Source organism: Tauraco erythrolophus, chromosome 7 (genome assembly GCF_009769465.1).
Source record: "Tauraco erythrolophus isolate bTauEry1 chromosome 7, bTauEry1.pri, whole genome shotgun sequence".
NCBI classification, from domain to species: domain Eukaryota; kingdom Metazoa; phylum Chordata; class Aves; order Musophagiformes; family Musophagidae; genus Tauraco; species Tauraco erythrolophus.
Genome location: NC_141471.1, coordinates 41,234,179 through 41,252,856, shown reverse-complemented (window position 1 = coordinate 41,252,856; position 18,678 = coordinate 41,234,179). Strand labels below are relative to the sequence as shown.

The window sequence follows — 18,678 nt, the reverse complement described above, 5'->3', positions numbered from 1 at the left end:
CATGACTAGTGAGTGATGCCCTGTGCAATTCAGTCAGCATGAAGTTCTTTCCTCCCCTGCAAGGATTCATAAATCTACACATGCCAGTTCTAAGCAGATGGATGTGTGTGTTTGGAGTGGTGAAACTAGACCAATATTTTATAGTAGAATACAGTTTTCTTGGCCTAGAGTCTTGGAAATTTACAAGTATTCTTGGGCAGTGAAAAGGACCCATTTAGCTCTATCAGTGCAACAAACCAAACTGAACTGCTGTTCCCACCCTTGATACACATGATTAAAAAGGACTAGGGAGAGCTGGGGACCTGGGCTGAAACTTGCAGCCTGCCCGGCAGCACGAGAGCAGGTGCCAGCTGCAGTCTTTCCAAAGACTCCAGCTGTAATCCATTATTACTAGCTTTTAATAAGCTGGACACTTGTTGAAATTACTAGAAGCTGTTTTGTTGTAGGTCTGGATTCAAACTCCAGAAGATAGATCTGGAATCCAGAAGTAGTTACATGTACCTGCATACATCAAACACATCACTTGGGTCCAAAAACTTCTCATTCCTTAGCTCTATAGTTTTGCCCCACATCTTTCGTTAGTTGAGTTCCTGACAGCCCGCGTACCTGTAGATCTGTGATTAAACAGAAACTCAGTTTTCACCATTTTTAAAAGTTAAGTTCCTGGTTGCCAATGTTACTAAGAATTTGTAGAAAATAGGCATCTCTGAGGGTTTAAAAGCAGACTGACAATTGCACATTTTTAAAATCTCATTATTTTTTATAATTATTTTTGTTCTGTTTTTTGATTCTTGGATTTGGTAAAAACTGCTCTCATCATATTCAAAACCAAATTTATTAATCCTCTAACAGAACAAATTGTTGTACAGAGACAGAGTTGGAATGATCTGGGATCACTAATGACAATTCATATAGAAAAAAGACAAATAAAAACCAAGCTTCTATCTCAACCTTGATACCAACTCTTTTGTCATGTCTAGCCATTTAAGTCATTAAACGGCTTTGCAAAATCTTCATGATACATGAATGTTTACCTTCTTCTATAGTATATTATGAGGATCATAGTATACTATGAAAATATTAAGAGTCGAGAGTTAACTAATTATTGCTTTAACAAGTTACGTATTATATTGACCAAGAATGGGAGTAATGACACTGATTTTTCCAATATGATTTCTACTGTTACTTACTCCATGGTTATGCTGGGTCCAAGAGCATCAGAAACTCATATTAGTTCACGAACATACCTGATTTGAGGAAGAACAAGCAGATACGCATACCTAAAAATATTCTTTCTCCTGAAAAGAGGATAGCTTGAGTTTTAACCTGAATAAATGTACCAACAGCACAAGTATTTGTTGTCAAGGATACGTTTAAAGCTATACCTTCAGAATTCCTGGCAAAATTACTCAGGACCTTAGGAAAGATAACAATGACTGCCTCAGGTTTCTTAGCATAAGCTTGGAAAAAGTTTCCTGGCACTGAAAGCATTTATGAGAACAGCTTATAACTTCCTTGCAGCCCAACCAGAGTGAAAGGGCCTGAAGGCACAACCCTATTTTCAGCATTTCCTACTGGTTCCACTGAGGTTCTGTGCACCTCATTCCGCACCTAAATCTGCCATCCACTGCCCTGAGAGCTAATCAAGAGTATAAATCCTTCACCAGGAGTCGGGTGTCCAAGTCCCTTTAAAGGCTCTGACTGCAAGTGTGTGATAAACGAAGTGTGTGTGTGTGGGAAGCTTTATACTGCAGAGTATGTGGAAGCACAGCGGTTCAGTGATGATTGAGTTCTTGGTTTCAAAAGTACTGTAAATTACAAAACTAACAGAAAATTAGTAAAAACCTAAGATGAGAGTGGAGGTATTTTATTGAAATAAAGATTTAAATAGCTGAAGAATACCTTTTACAGACCTGATTTTAAAGCTTCTCCCAAAGTAAACATACACAGTTTATTTTCTATAAAAGTACAGGTCTTTTGTCGTATTGTGTTTTGATTTTTTTTTTTTTTTAATTTTGCTCTCATAACAACTCCTCCATAGTCAGAAGTTTGTAAGTGTTGCTGTGGGTGGACTAATAAAAAGTCACAGCTGAATTTCTGTTGGACAGGAAGGAGACTTTTCAAGACAATTACACAAATTATACCTGACAGCTTTGACTAAGGGAACAAACATCCTGACTCTTGGCCTTCTCCTAGTCTCCCTGTTACACTCAAGGCAGCTGAGTTTCAACAGTTCATATAGTTCTCACAGAATGAATGCCTTTAGCAACAGGAAACATTTTCAGTATTACGTTTCCCACAAAGACACATCGAAAAGTCATTCCTCATATTTGATAAGAACTTGAAGGGGAATTGCTTAGTATATACTAATTCAAAACAGCAGACAGCAAATAAATAACCTATGCCTAAATCTGATACTAGTTAAACCTATAGAAACAAGAGCCAATGTACGAAAGCCAATGGAATTAGAGTGGTAGGATTAGCCAGGAACCTAAACACAGTCTAGCCTCTACTCCATGTCAGCTAACGGAAATTTTATTTGTACAGGTTGCTGAAAATCATGCCATGTCTCAGGGAAATATCTGTTTCACCAAGGAGAACAAATGAGGGGAACAAGGCAGAATGTAACAGAGAGGAACCTGAAAAAGCTAGAAGAGAAAAGCAGGACCAGGAGTGTACCAGTGTCTCAGGCAGGAGGGAATAACCAGTCCAGGAGTCATGTTTTTATCAGAAGTTAGAGTCAAGTTGCTGCACAGGGAACAACTGTTTCCTGAAATGGGAGAACTGAGATAAAGGTTTCTAGCACCTCAAAGCAGTACCCATACTGCATATCTTCCGGATACCTCAGGTAATCAGTTAAAATAGCGATACTAGAGCTAAGCAAGAGATCCAGATTTTAATATTATACTACACTGGTACGTGTCCCAGTGCCACCACGTCATGACAGTTCATGAATAATATTCTCAGACACTACATCTTTCTTAATGTGCAACCACATGGCTAAATTTGTGAATGTAACCATGTTTTTAAATTATTTGCAATGAGAATGTTGCCTGAATAAGAACAAAAAAAATGAAATAAGCTTACAATTAGGCCCAGCAAGAACAAAGCAAATACACTTTTCAGTTCTGGGTATTTTCATAGGGAGAACTTTATCACTCCCATTGCTGCAATCCAAATGCAAATTAAGCACCTTATTTGTTTAAATTAGCCAGAGAAATAGATACAGAGAAGCAAACTCCTACTAAAGTCAGTGTTGTGAGATCTGGGCTATGGTGCATATCTGATGGCACAGCAAGGTCCAAAGTATTATGTTAACAGGACTTCAGCTTTAAAATGTTTGCTTTAAGTGTTAGCAAAACCTTGATCTTGAAATCTGTGCTGCAGGCTTTCAGAAGAAGCACTAAATGGAGTAAGGAGGCTGCTAAAAGCTTTTTTCTCCCTTCGCCTTCCTCCCAAAACAGAAGCAAACATATAAAGCAAAGAACTCTTCTTTTTGTTCCAGGCATGGTTTTCTTTTCTCGGAACAAACTCGTCCCTATATTTCAGCTATTGTACGCATTGCAGCATCCATACCCAAGGCACCATTTTTTCAGGCAGACACCACGTGAGACACTCCAGTGAAGAATAAAAAGCATACTTTCCAAGAGGGAGACACATTCCTTTTAATAAAAAAGTGTAGGAGTTCTATTTTTTACATTGTATTTCTTAATGCTGCCAATTAAAAAACCTCCTAATGCCTGAAATGAACTTTGTATAAGATCTATTGATGGAAACTTGAGTCTTAATTTTGTTACACTAATACCAAAACTCAAAAGTTTAAGAATTAAAACGTATAAATACAACACTAAAGATCACATTCTACAGCTTTGCCTGCAGTAAGAAATCTGTTACATGCCCTCCAAAACTGCACAAAAATTTCCAGTTGAGACCTTCATACAGAACTGAACATCCTCAGTGTCTTACTATAACGCTACCTTTATTATACCCAAAGTAAGATTTCTACTTTGTGCATTACTTTTTTGCGATTTATTACGATCTCTAGATTTCATTTTACTTTGCTTCATCACTCATACCCTAAATCACACCTATCATTCTCCTCTCAATTTATCGCCTACGTGGATGCCGTTAGGTGTAGCAGACTGGTCATTTGAAATTTTCTTAAGATGAAAAGAAAGGCTAGCTACATAAAGTCAGCTGTGTATCACCAGAGTAGCAAAAACTATAGCACACAGAGGACCAAGACTTAACTTCTTTGTGTTTCACCAACAAATAGTTTCCATGTGGAGAGCAATAGAATTTGCACTGATTGAAGAAATTACATAATCTTATTTTTCTGCTCATATATTTGACACTGTCATGGTGTGATGTGGAGGGGGGGGTGGTTCTGGTGGCAGGAGAGAGATTTTGCTCCCTGCGACCTCCCCGGTTTTGGAACCGGGTTAGGCTTAGTTCTGGCCACCAGATCAGACTGCCATCCCCCTCGGGGTTGAGCCAACAGGGCGCCTCTGCGAATTGCCCTATTTAAGTCAGGACAAAGGAACCAGAAAAGGTGCCTCGCCCAGGATCGAGCAGAGAAGGGAGGAGGGCACTGCCCCCGCTCCCTGGCTCCCGGCCGGGCAGCTGCCTGCATCGGGCCGGCGCTGCCCACGGAGGATGGCGGCGGCGAAGCCAGCTGGGGAACTCGGGGGCACCCCACTCCCGGGGTGCCCACTGGGCTGAGTTCACCTGGAGAGGACTGAGATCTGAGAGAAACAGCCGCATCGACACCAGGTCAGTGAGGATGGAGCGGGAGGAGGTGTGCCGGAGCCCAGTTTCCCCTGCGGCTGATGGTGAGATAGCAGGCGGCCCCCCTGCAACCAGGACGGCCTCGGTGGAGCAGAGACCCACTCGCAGCCCGTGGGGAGAAGATGCCTGAGCCTGAGGATGGTCGTGGTGGGGTGCACGACGAGGCAGAGAGGCATCTGGAGTCTGTGTGACGACCCACGCCGGAGCGAGTGGCTACAGCTCCCTAAGTACCCGAGACTGTGGTAAAGCCCACACCGGAGCAATCTGTGGGGAAGGATTGTTTCCAGTGGGCTGGACTCACGCTGGAGAAGTTTGTGGATTTTTCCTCGTGGGTAGGAGATCCATTGGAGCAGGGGAAAAGGGTGTAAGGACTCCTTCTCCTTTAAGAAAGAAGCAGCAGTAACAGCACGGAATGAGCTGACCTGCACTCCCCCAGTCCCTGCCCCCTGTGCTGCTGGAGGGAGGAGGTAGAGTCGAGAGGAAAAGGAAAAGGGGGGGGGGGAAGGTGTCGGTTTTAAGATCTGGTTCTGTTTCTTTCTGTCCTCTCGAGTAATCGGTTTTTGTTTCCCTTTGTCCTTCTAAGTAATCATTAATAAACTCTTTTGCTTTGAGAAAGCCCTGTCTGTTTTGCCCAGGACCATGGTTGGTGGGTGCTCCCTCTGTTCTTGTCTCAACCCTCAGTCCCTTTGTTTTTTTTTTTTTTCCTCTCCTCTCTCCTTTACTGGAGAAGGAGAGACTGTGTGAGTTTTAGTTGCTGGATCAGCCTAAAACCACAACAGACACGTAATCTTAAGCAGAAATTTTATCAGTGCTGAAGTGGTCTATACAAAATAATGGCTTCATGCCAGGCATCTGGAGTTTTCTGAACTCTTTTTGTTAAAACCAATTTCCAGTACTTTAACATTTTAAAACCCTTTCCTTTACAAACACACACGCACAAAATCCCCAAAGCCATAAAATATTTAACTTAGTACTAGAGAGAACTTTAGAAATAACCATTCTGACAGATACAGAACTAATATCTGTAGGAGCTTCGCAGGAGTCATTGCACTATAATTTTTATTACACATTTATTGCATCTAAATTTTTTAGAAACTATCCATGAAGGTGGTAGAACAGCTTTCCAGGCAAAAATGCAAAAACACTCCTTTGGGAAAAAAAATAAAATAAAATCGTGCTGTAAGCTCAACAGCAAAGCCCTTTTGCCAGGTAGGAGTCTTAAGTCTAAGAGCACACACCACTAAGAAGCGTCTTGGCCCACCCAATGGGGAGGTGCGTTGCCTGCAGCTGTCCAGGGAAGGTCACCAAGTCTCATGTTGAGACAAGCCTGTGGTGAGGGGCTGTTAAGGAGCAGTTCCTGCCTAGGAAGGCTGCTAGAAGATGATCAGTGTGTGATAACTCAGAATCAACGCTCTTCACTGAGATGCAAATGGTACTTCTGTGAAATGGCTCTGTTCCTGAAAAACTGGGATTTGTCCTAATTAGGTTGTTGGGACATTTGTTTATTACTGCTATTGCCCAAGAGAGGACAAAACTGAGAGGTGAAAGTTAATGCTTTCACAGCAATAGATGCCAAGAGCCTCAGGACATATGAGGAGAATTTCCTGAATGCGGCCTGGGCTCAAGGAAAAGGTAGAAGGACAGGCTGCATGGGGAGCTGGCCAGCAGCCCCACCTGGGGAGCAAGGATGCAGCACATCCTCATCATCGGGTCTGCAATGAATGCTTTGAAATCAGCTATTGTTTGTGGCCTACGTAAGTTGACAATGTGTCTTCATAGTTACTTCCTGCCATAGAGACTCTTCTTTTTATTACTGTTATTATTATTATTGTTATTATTAGGATTTGTTTTTCTGTTAGCAGTATTTGACCAATTTGTGCACAGTGGGCTTTCTTTGTACATTCTCCCCTACAGCTGCATTTTTTTCTTTGAGAGGTTTGCACTTTATGAGGAGTTCAGCAGCAGGTCACAGACTCGGTTTACAAAGGGAAGGAGAAATAAACAATCAACTAGAAGAATAAAAAGACTCCACAAAGCTTTCAGTAACCTATAGACAAACTGGAGAGATGCATTTGTTGAACTTACTTTCTTTTTTTTTCCTCTTCTTCACACAGCAACCTCACCTCATCTAAGGTCAGGCACTTTTAACATACTTGTCATTTTTCCTTCACATTTATCTTTATTAGATATTTAAATAGACGATAATGGGGTTAAGAGAGAAGAAAGACATTAAAGGAGATAAGAATAGGGCATACTGCAGTTTGAATGCACATCACTGAGACTTTGATCATAAAGATATTTTATCATTGCCCCCACCAAGTATTTTTTCTGTTGGGAAATGCTGTCTCACCATTAGATGGTCTTTTTTTATGAAAGAGATGCATGTGCATTATTTTCATCTCACAGATAATTTACATATTCTAAACTATTCATATGTTTTTTAATCATGTCTGTAGTATTTAAGAGCATAAAGAAAACTAGCAGGGCTTCCCTCTTCCAGTTAATTTTATGATCTTGTTTCCTCTTCTGCTTCGGTGAATACATAAGAAATTTAGGCTAAAAGTAAATACAAGTAGAATTAAAAATACAGAACACGAGGAACCAGAAAGAAAAGAGAGAAAAAGGGATGCTTGATATTCATATGGCATCTGAGAAAGACAGCAAAAGAAATGCACCTCTACAGTAAGGTCAGAATGACTGATGTGGGAAGATGTGGAGTATCAGCTGTTGCACTAGAAGGTAACACACCTTCAATAGTGTACAAGTACTTGGTGATGCCAGGCTCCCCTCCAAGGTATACTGTTTTCTCACTTTACCATCACATATGGGTACAAGTCTTAGAAATAATAAAAAACCTTAAACAAAAAGGGAAAACTTTAAAATCTAAAGAGTCAATCTGGAACACATAATGAAATCAGAATGAAGGCTGCGGTGGAAACTAAACATTGGATCAAAACTGAGGATTCTGAAACCATCTCTCCATTGATAAGTACCTCGTCTGCTGTGCAAAAGAGCAAAGCATGCAAACCAGCTAGACAACGTTTCCGAAGGGAGTTTTTAACTTGAAGGCATGTCAAGGTCTATCTTTTTCAATGTATAGTAAGGAATAATCAGCACACTCAACAGAATGCCTCTGTTGAAGACTTTACCTAATTTGCAAAAACAGGATGAAACTTTCTCATCTGCTTTTCTACACAGTCTATCTAGCCCTTTCCTATCCAGATCCTCAATTCCCCAAACATTAAATCACTCTTAAAAATCTCACTTTTTACTTTTCCAGTTTTCTTTTAATTTTAACCCTTTTTGTTAGATTGACCTGAAAGTCTGAGCACCAATCTCTTCATTTTCTCTACTAACAGCACTAAATACTTGTATAAGATTAAACAAAAAAGGAATTATTGAGTAACTTATACATGCAGGTTTATATATTTACATACATGCATATATATATGTGTGTATATATATATGCATACAGTGGAAAGAAGAACTTACCTATGTCCCAGGTAAGAGGGTTATTCTGTTCCATCTCCCTTTTCCCTATGACATACCAAATGCAGGCCATCCAGTGAGCAAGCAAGGCAAACATGGACATGAGAAGCGTGAGAACAATTGTGCTGTGCTGGGAGTAACGATCCAACTTCTGAAGGAGACGCAAGAGGCGTAGCAACCGCACTGTCTTTAGGAGGTGGACAAGGGAAACCTAGGAGAACAGGGAAAGGAAACAACTTGTTAGCAGTTGACTTCTATCACGCAGTTCTCTTGCTTCAATGAAAGGAAACTATCTTCTAAAGCTCTATGAGTTTTTGCCCACTCTTCACTCAGTTACGTAGCTGCATATTGTGTTTAGACTAATGGTTAAAAAAAAAAAAAGTGTTTACATTTGCTGTGTATATATATATTTACTATTTCTGATTTAAACCAAACAAACTTGAAATACTGGAAGAGCTTCCATTTTGTCTTTTTTTTCAGGCAGTCTTCTTTCAGATCTAATTTAAAAATTTGTATTTGTGCAAAAATTGATTCTTCTCTGCTCTAGAAGAGAAATATAATTGTCAAAACCAATGTTCATTTGATTCCAATATGAAACCACAAAATAAACATCTTCAAGCATATGATGATTTTCAGTTTCTGCTAACAGCCAAACAGTAGGCCTAACTCAACTATGTAGAAGATGAAACCAACTTAATAATTAAGCCTGGAAGAGCGATAACATATAGCAGATATTTGGCAGAACAAGGAAGCAGAGGAGTGAGCGAAGACTCAAATTTGTTCTTCAGATTTAAATGTGTGCTCAGGAGCTGAGGCACATTTTACTGCTCTGTACGAAGCAGGAGTCCAAAAAAGATTGTACTAAGACTTCTAATACTACTTCTTAAATTCGTTACCTAAAATATTATTGCCTCTCAAGTGCATGTGGCAAAAGCAGTACCTAATCTGCGCAGCACCCTAAGTTTACATCAGTTTATGAAGTATATGGACTTTGGGCCCTCAGGAGATGCAGCAACTTCTCTGGATGACGTCATGCCCTCCAGAGCATCACCCAACCTACATCCACACCAGAGTGTGCACAGCTCCCAGTTTTGCATGGAATATACTTGGCTCATGTTTCAGCTGCTGGGTAGAGTTAGTAAACAATATGCAGATTAGGATCCCAAATATTTTTAATTTATTTTTTTTAAGATTAAATAGGCATGATTTGAATCAAAAGTAAGCTTTTTTTTTTTCCACCTTCATTAATGAGACATTAGGATTAATGACTATTAGGTACCTGATTGATACAGGCTACATGCATCAGCTAGAAAGATAACATCAAACTTGGTATGTCTTCCCACAGCCTTCCCAGAGCACAGTAATGAACTCTGTGAAAAGAAAGTCTAAAAGGACAGCTCCGTCAACATCCTTTTGCTTTGCTAATCCAGAATAAACTGAAGCTAAACCTTTCTGTTACCAAAACTAATAATCTGAAATCTTCATTTTATAGGTGTGCATTCACTAACACCTAGGTCCAGGTTGACTCATAAATTCTGCAATGTGGGATATTCTAGATTTATTCATGAAGACTCAACAATTCATTGATTTTAATCCAGTATCAGGAATTAAGTAGGTGGGAAAGCTGTAAAAAACAAAATAAAAACATCTAGAAACATTCTTTTTTTTTTGCTACTACAGTTTTGACAGTGCATAAATAATTCTCCCACGAGCTGCTTCTTCATGTAGTATTTACTGCCCATTATTTTTTTTTTTTTTTCCCCTCAAGAACCTTTACATTTTTTCTTATGTACATAGCAGGGAAAAAAGAAAATCAACAAAAACATGACAATTAGTTAAAATACTTTGATGTTCACTACTGTTAGGAATAAGATCTGACATTAGAGCACACAAACAATTACAAGGTCTTCTTGCATTTCTTCGATCCATCTTGTGTCATCTACAATAAGTCAGCAAAATTAGTTAAGTCTGTGGCCTTAAGCATAAGAATATCTGCAAGTCTGGGGCAGAAGGCTGTAAAATATTTGAAGGAATTGCCATGTTTGTATTAATATAATCATATAACTATTAAAATATATTTATCCTAAGTCAATGTCATGTTACAACACCAACTTGTGGTAATTAATTTCCCAAAGTATCCTTTTCTTCTCTTTCATCAGCTTGTTTGAACCAAACATGGTTCTGTTGCACTCTTAACATAAAGGGGTCTCTATTCATGACTTTTCAAGGCGTTGCAGTAATATATAAACATATCTATAATGATTGTATATATAATGAGTGTACATGTGCTATGGCCTTCATATTGGAGCCTTCATCTTTACATGAATGCCTATGTTCTACCACATCACAGTCAAACAATGATAACTAGGGTGATTTTTTTTGTTTTGTTAGATTCTTACATATAAGATATTTCAAAAGGGCTTTTACAATAAGAAGTGTGTCCTGCTAGTTATCACTTGTGACTAAATACTGACCATTTTTATTAAGTTACAGAACATTGATAGATGTAAAAACAGTGAATCAGATATCATAATATTCTTCATAACGTGGAGACACGTTTCAATTTAGGGCCTAAGGACTGCCTCATTTCAAAATAATTTCTGCACAAATTTGAACAGATGTAATTAATCATATGCAACTGCACTGAATTTTCTCATTAGTCATGCCAGACACTTTTGCATTGTGTTCAATCTGTCATTGGAAGACCTGAAATGCCATCAGGCAGCTTTCTTTTCTATGTCACAAATTTAGAAAGACAAAATCAGGAGTCAGCACTCATACTTGTGCCTGTGAAGATTTTGCTTTGCCTGCAGACATAAAACCATCTAATATTTTCATCTAGTTAATTGTTTTAGACTAGCTGGGTTAACCTTTTTCTGTCAAAATGACAGAGCAGAATTTTGTCTAAAACTAACATAAACTCAGTCATAGCATAGTGCTGGGAAGTCCTGAGAAATAAAATTTCTACAAACTAGTGATGAAATTCTCTGCTTAGGAGAATCATCTCCTACGGCAAAAAGGAATTAGTAGAGAAACATGATACATTTTAAGAAATGGCTAGTGACAGGGATCTTTAATCCTTTTTGTCTGCTTGGTCAGTTGGTTTTCCTCAAAATATGATACTGTTGCTGTATAACCATCAGGAGCAAATTCAATCATTAGAACTAGTGCTTAATGACCTGTTTTTCACTTTGGCAGCATTTCACACCCTATTTCCACAGATAAAGGGATCCTTTATGTCAGATGAATACAAGGGTGGAAAGAGCTGAGATCTCAGCAGGTTACTGAGGTTAGACAGGGACGTGCCTGAGGTCTCAGACCTCCAAAGAGTCACCCATTTAGTGGTAGGATAGAATCACTGCAAGGTGTAAAGGCAGTAGAGCCAACTCACACAGTTTCTTTTTATTTTCTTCCAAAACATCCCCAAGGATAGCGAGAGACTCCACAGCTTTTTCATGCACTCTAACTCCACAAAGCTCCAACAGGAGGATAACATTTATGTGCCATACACACCTATGTATGTATGGCACTATACCTATAGCTTGCAGAATTTAGAGCATCCCTAAAGGTTTGGCCTTTGTGCTGGGGCCTGAACAGCAAAGGAGTGAGATGCTCCCTGATACCCCTTCTCACCGTTCTGTTGAGGCAACATATGAGAGTCGATGGAGTGAAAATCTGAGAACAGACATGAGGAAATGGCTTATTAAATCATAAAGTCTGATAACAGTGGAATGTGATTAACACCTCCCCCCACTCTTGAAACAGTTGATAGTCATCATTATCTTGAGGATTATATCAACAGTTGCCAAGTCTTGCCACGATAGGAAATATGATATAACAAGGCACTGTGTTCCCATTGAGGAATCATACAGAGAATAAAACAATCAAGTTCGCTGTGGTGAATGCAGGGTCTGGACCCCTAAATTATGGATTAGCTCTCAGTTACCAGAAGGAAGAGATGGTTGGCCCTGACTCTCTACTACATAGCAGTCTTTACCACATAGCAGGTAGCTACCAAAGTAGAGCCAAAGCAAAAAAAGGAAGCAGACTGGACATTGCAAAAACTTCTAACAAGATATTTAACTCTTGGAGCATTCAGGGCACTATGCCTGCCAGTCAATGTTAATGTTAAGATCAACATGACTATAAATATCATTTATTACTTGGGGTTTAGCGTTAGGACTTAATCTATCATTATCTCATTAATGATCCACTACTAACATAAGAACATTTCAGTGTTCCTGAATATTTTTAGTCACTGTATTAGTGATCTCAGTAAGGAAAAAGTTTAAAAGTACAACAGACAGGAAATGTGTATTAATCATATTATAGTAGCATTCTAAATACTGTCACATTTTAACTGTAAAAATAATTATTGGATAATACTTTCTGTTCCAGAATTCAGTAGGGAAAGTGTATCAGTCTTCATGAAGGAAAAAAAAAAAAAAACAAAAACCAAAAACCCAACAATTTTGGGGTTTTTTTTAAATTTCTTCTTGAAAGAAAAGATCAGATCTGGTTCATTCAATGAAGAATTCTTAATGGAAGTTAAACCAATGCAGTTATGCTGGCTGTTTGGTTTTAATATAAGGGATAAACTGAGATAAGAGTTTATTTAAATAGATTACCCATCAGTTATAAAACAACAGTGATTGAAGAATGTGGAACTATTAACTGTCTGGTTTTAAAAAACACTGCACTAGCATCAGGTTGATTGTTCTTAATGTAACAAATGAAGTGAAAAGGAAGATTATTGAAATGGAACTGAATGATAAAATCAAACATGATACTTTACATGGGAGGCTTCCTGGCTAGTGTTTTCTTGTGGTTTGTTGTTTTCTTTGTTTGTTTGTTTTTTTTCTGACGTGTGTCTATCATCTATGCCTATAATTCATATTTAATGAAAATGAGATTGGGTGCATCTATTTGCAAAAGATCAAAATTTTGAAAATTAGAAAGATTAGAAAGTGGACTGCTTAAAAGCCTAACTCTCCTATATGAAAAATTCACATGATCGAGAAACCTCTCAATTGAAGTATTTTTTTCCAATACTAAGCTTTTTGATTTGGAGCAGGAGGGAATATTTGGGGTTTTGGGGGGATTCTTTGTTTGCTGTATTTTTGCTTAGCAGATTCTTACTCTACTAAATCTAATAGGTCTATCGGAAGAAAAACCTTTGTCTTAGCAGAAGTAAACCAATACAATACATCATGATTGTGAAATCACCAGACATTGGACCCATACATTTTTCAAAGCAGCTTAAACATTTTTTCATTATATTATTAAAAAAAGATGAGTTGAAACCCAAGTCAAAGTTAATGACAATTGTAAGAGTTGTTAGAGCACACAAAAAATTAGTGATCATGTTGTAATTTTTGCACTAGAATGTCCAGAGGTAAAGAGAAAGATGATTCCTGGCTGAGTAAAGAATGCTGACCAACTGACTGTAAAAACGACTTACTTTACCACAGCAATGATTTATGAATCTTAAAAATTTGAGAATTGAATTAATGCAGCCTAAGAAAGGAAAAGCCATAGGGAATTTTGTTTGAGTACAGTAAGTAAAAAGAGGTGCAATTGTTTATAAAATAAGGACAATTGAATAAAAAAAATGGTATATATCTGTCTTTCATGATAATGAATGGCCACTTTGACACCCAATCTTGTAATACTTTTAATCAACATGTACAACTACATAGTACTCCTTCCTTCTTCATCCACTGTGAAAATATGCTACAAAGCTTAAAAAACACATTATTGTAGTTCATTCAATTTTAGTCTCCAGATCTGAAAAGAAAACAACCTTCAACAAACGCCTCTAGAAAAAAAAAAATTAAAAAGACAGGTTAGTACTTACCACAGTGACGTTGAAAGCATAAAGAAGATCAAAAGGAAGTGCAGCAATTAAATCAATGATAAACCAGGTAGTCACGTAGTGGATACAAATAGATCTTGCTTCAAATATAACTTGGCCAGACTTGCTGACATACGTTGTTCGGAAATTTAAAATAATATCTGCTTGACAAAGAATGAACAGAATCAGAGACAGTGATTTCTTGATTCCTGGTGATAACACCAGGAATCCACCATAACACTATTTTTCTTTTCTTATGCATGGCAAAAAACAGATGAGGAGTCTAATACAGAAAAAAATAAAATAAAATGTTAAGATATTCACATACATAAGAGTTAAACTAATTGATGCATGAAGTTGTTCTTTGTAAGGAGAAGAAAAGAACGTTTACAACATTTAAAACTTGCTGATTTCAAATGGAGCTTGAATTAAAAATAACAACTACCCACATTTCTCTAAACAGTCCCAAACATTAGTATTTTTCTTAATGAAAAATTAGGGTGTGATTGCTGTGCATAAAACTTTTTAATGTTTCTTTTGAGATATAAAATCATGAATTACTTTATTTACAAGGTGTAATTGAAACTTTCTTTTAGTGATAACTGTCCAGCACAGAGAACAAATGTCATCCTCAAGGATAATAATTTCTTTATCAATAGAAAAGTGCTGAACTAACTTGAAAAAAAAAGGCTTTTGGGCTAGCATGGATGTCACAGTAGTGATATGAATTGCTTGGTGGCTTGTGCATTCTGTATGTTCCTATCTAACATTCTAGGATGAGTGTCTTTCAATATGAGACACGCTTTTGACATGTCTTGCCAAAACACATTAACGCTTAAAGAAAAACTCAGGTCTTGACAACAGTCTCAATTATTTTCATGTCCTACAAGAAAAAGACTATAATCTGCCCTTGAGCTATGCACCCAGTTTCTACTAACATTAGTGGAAACTACTTGTATAACCTTTACAATGTCAGAAAAGAACGCAGCCAACCACCAAGGCTGGTATTTAACAGCAAGATAATTAGTCTGCTGCCTAGCAAATTGTAACGCCTCATGTTGAAGACCATCTCATAAAAGAGAAAGAAGTGATCCTAAGTATTAGGAAGACATTCAGATTATGATCAACTCTTTTCTCATTAAAAAATAGCAACTGCAGGGTGATGGTCTTGGCAGCCTGAAAGCCATTGGACTTTCTTTAATATCCAAATTAGGAGAGGCAGGTTTCTAGATGCTAGTCCAGTATGTAATAGACTTGTCAACTGTTATTTGTAATCTAAGTAGTCTATTATTAAGTGTTACAAGGATGGAACTGCATTACTTGAGTCCTCTGCCTTCATCTATGACAGGACTGGCAGCACTGACTCCTTTCTGTTTGCTGGATGATGCACAAGAAGATACATCTTCAGCTGCCTCTTCCACACACTGCTTTTGTAGGGAAGTGGCAGCAGCATCTGCTGGGAGCTGGCTCTGCACCATATACAGCATAGATCACACAGATGTTTGGGAAGTGTTTGCTTCCTAAACAGATGTTTCTTACAGTCTCTAGGGAAGGGGAGGTAGAAATGTCAAATGGAAGCACCTACAAGCAAAAGACAGCCTCTTGCCCACCAGCAGGGTGAAAGTATAGGAAGATGATGTCTGCCTTGCAAATGGAAATAAACACAGAATGTAAGTATTTCATAGTTTCAGTCTATTCAAGGGATTTGTTTTCTCTTTGGATGCAGACATTTCCTTTCCTCACAGCTAGTTTCTTTTGTGCTATGTAAACCTGTTCCAATTCATTCTTGGAAAGCACATTCCTAGAAAAAAAGAAAGCTATGAAGTTCTAAAAATTAAGCACACCTCAACTTTTGTCTCTTCATGATTAAAACATAATGAACACTAACAGTACTAGTATTGTAACTTGGTTTTAATGCAAATCAAGCTAGAACTAAAAAGTGAGTAGTAGTAGGATTACTAGTAGGAGTACTAGATTCATCTATTCTTGGTTTTGTAGGCAGTTTCTGGGACGTGAGAACTTTTTTTCCTGCTATAAACACATGAGAATGAATGCTTAATTTCTCATATACCTTTGATCCTGCATTTTTCATTCAGTGTGTGAGAAACGTCTGCAAAGACCAGCATGTATGAACAGACTCCTCTCAGAAAACAAAATCAAAGGACAGATTTTTCAGAATATGACACAAAGCATTGCTACCACTAAAGCCATAAAAAAGAGTAATAGGTGAGCTTTGTCCCATTTGCAAGTTTTTGTACAACCTAGACAGTCAAATGTGAAAATGAGTATGAAAAGATTTTTTTTCCCCCATTATTAATTTGAAAATAAAAAAAATATAAATCAAACCCTTATGTCTATATAGAACATGTACACTGAAAATAGAATAAGTAAACATTTATGCGGATGTCTTCAAATGAGCAAAATTTTATTAGGTTTTGGTTGTTAGGAATTTTTACCCTTTCTCGAGTTTTCCCATTTATCAAGGACATTGATTTTTCACCTGTTCCCATGTTTTCTGTGTTTTTTATCATAGGTTTGTTTTGTGTTTGTTTGTTTGTTTTTTTCTCTTCTATGCCATTACTTCTGAATTAAGAAGGCTTTGGAAATGACACTTTTCAACAATGTTTTTAGTATACTGAGAACAGAAAACATAGAGACTTACAGTAAAAGAGACCACTGTAAAGCAGAGCAAGAGAAAAAGTATCTTACCAGGTTCATCTTAACTGAGTAAATCAACCTGATATAAAACCATCTGACATGTTATAAAAGCTCAATGTAAAATGCTGCCTCATTGAGAGAACATGGATTGCCACTAGTCTATATTAAAACAATTTTTCACTTCTGGAATTTTATTTTAGAATCTTTTGCTACTAAAAGAACATTACAAATAGAAATTGTTTGACTCTCACTATGCCAGAATAGCACTGGAGAGTGGTACCTACAGGACTCAAATGCTAAGGTTGTCTAATTTTGGACCAGGCAGATCCAGTATTTTATAACAACTTCTTTTTCATGCCTTATGAACATAGATATGCAAATAGAGCAGCCATACAATTCGTGCAGAAATTACTGTTGAAGTCCTGTAGCAGAATTCACACTACTGTTCTTGTAAAGGAGTTTGAAAATTAAACCCATCCACCCACCAACTTGATCCAGTTGCTTACACTTCATTTTAAATATAATGGAGTAGCTGACGCTCAGATGAATCACTAACTCTTATCCAAATTTGACTAGGAGATCTATTGTGGTCACTCAGTATACATGACTGCATTTCCATCTTAAGAAGAGTAATATCAAACTTTTTTTCCTTTAGTGTACTTGTAGAGAAGCTTTCCTCCAAATTTGCTGTGATGTGCTGCTTGCACATTATGATGGTTGAAACCATGAAGAATTGGAGCTAAAGATCCCTGCATTTCAGGGGCACAAGGTATAAGGATGTTTGCCTAAAGCACTGCCAAACATCAGTATAATGTTATACAAAAGTATCAATTTTACCATCTTGTTTAATTCTACTCAGATTTGTACTGATACCCATTTCATGAATTTTTATTAAGTTAGATAATGCACTGAACCACAAGAGGATCTGATAAAATTCATACCTGCTATAAAACAGTCAGGTTTCATTACATACATTTGATATTGTTTTCCTCTTAACTGAAAAAATTCTAACCAGGTTTCAAAGTTTCATCTCAGAGTTTTTCTTAAAGTTTTTGTAACAGAATCAGAGAAGCATTTCTATGACAGATCAGCGTCTATAAAATATTAATAAGACTTTCATTTAACATGTAGTAAGACAAACATACGTTTAATCAATTTAATTCCCATATTCCTTTTTTTAAAAAAATATACATATTCCTCACTCTTAAAGAAGGAATAATTCTGTTGCATATTTTTAGAATTTTATAACAAATAAATATTAATAGCTCCAGTTCTAAAACATTTTGGTATTTCATGTACTATTTTCAAGTTCTTCAATACGGATAATAGCTATTATTTTCAGCTATATTTCATCCTATCTTTCCTATGAAGACAGGCTGAGACAGTTGGGTTTTTTCAGCCTGGAGAAGAGAAGGCTCCGGAGAGACCTTCTAGCAGCCTTCCAGTACCTAAAGGAGGCCTACAAGAAAGCTGGAGAGGGACTTTTGACAAGGACATGTAGTGATAGGACAACAGGCAATGACTTTAAACAGAAAGAGTGTAGATTGAGATTAGATCTAAGGAAGAAACTCTTCACTCTGAGGGTGGTGAGGCACTGGAACAGGTTGTCCAGAGAAGCTGTGGATGTCTCATCCCTGGAGGTGTTCAAGGACAGGTTGGATGGGGCTTTGAGCAATCTGATCTAGTGGAAGGTGTCGCTGCTCATGGCAGGGGGGTTGAAACTAGATGATCTTTAAGGTCCTTTACCACCCAAACCATTCTATAATTCTATGAAAAGATTTCTTTAGGATACCTTTTGATCAAATGCCCAGTTCTAATGCCAGAACCGGCCCAGAAAAGAATTACTTCCCAGGTTTCACTGGCAGAATCATTTTATGCTGTCTTCTGCA

The 18,678-nt window shown here is 37.6% G+C and overlaps 1 protein-coding gene across 2 annotated transcripts in view; it reads right to left on the bottom strand.

Moving 5' to 3' along the window:
• The window catches only part of KCNH8 (potassium voltage-gated channel subfamily H member 8), a 200,447-nt gene that overhangs the window by 66,006 nt on the left and 115,763 nt on the right, over positions 1-18,678 (bottom strand). The window contains exons 6-8 of one of the 2 annotated variants that reach the window (XM_086614330.1): positions 14,135-14,292; positions 11,911-11,952; positions 8,281-8,488 (exon numbers count right to left, since the gene is read on the bottom strand). In XM_086614330.1, coding sequence (XP_086470456.1) covers positions 8,281-8,488; positions 11,911-11,952; positions 14,135-14,292 — 408 coding nt within the window. The remainder of the gene's footprint in view (positions 1-8,280; positions 8,489-11,910; positions 11,953-14,134; positions 14,293-18,678) is intronic. The other variant, XM_086614332.1, reaches the window with a different exon arrangement.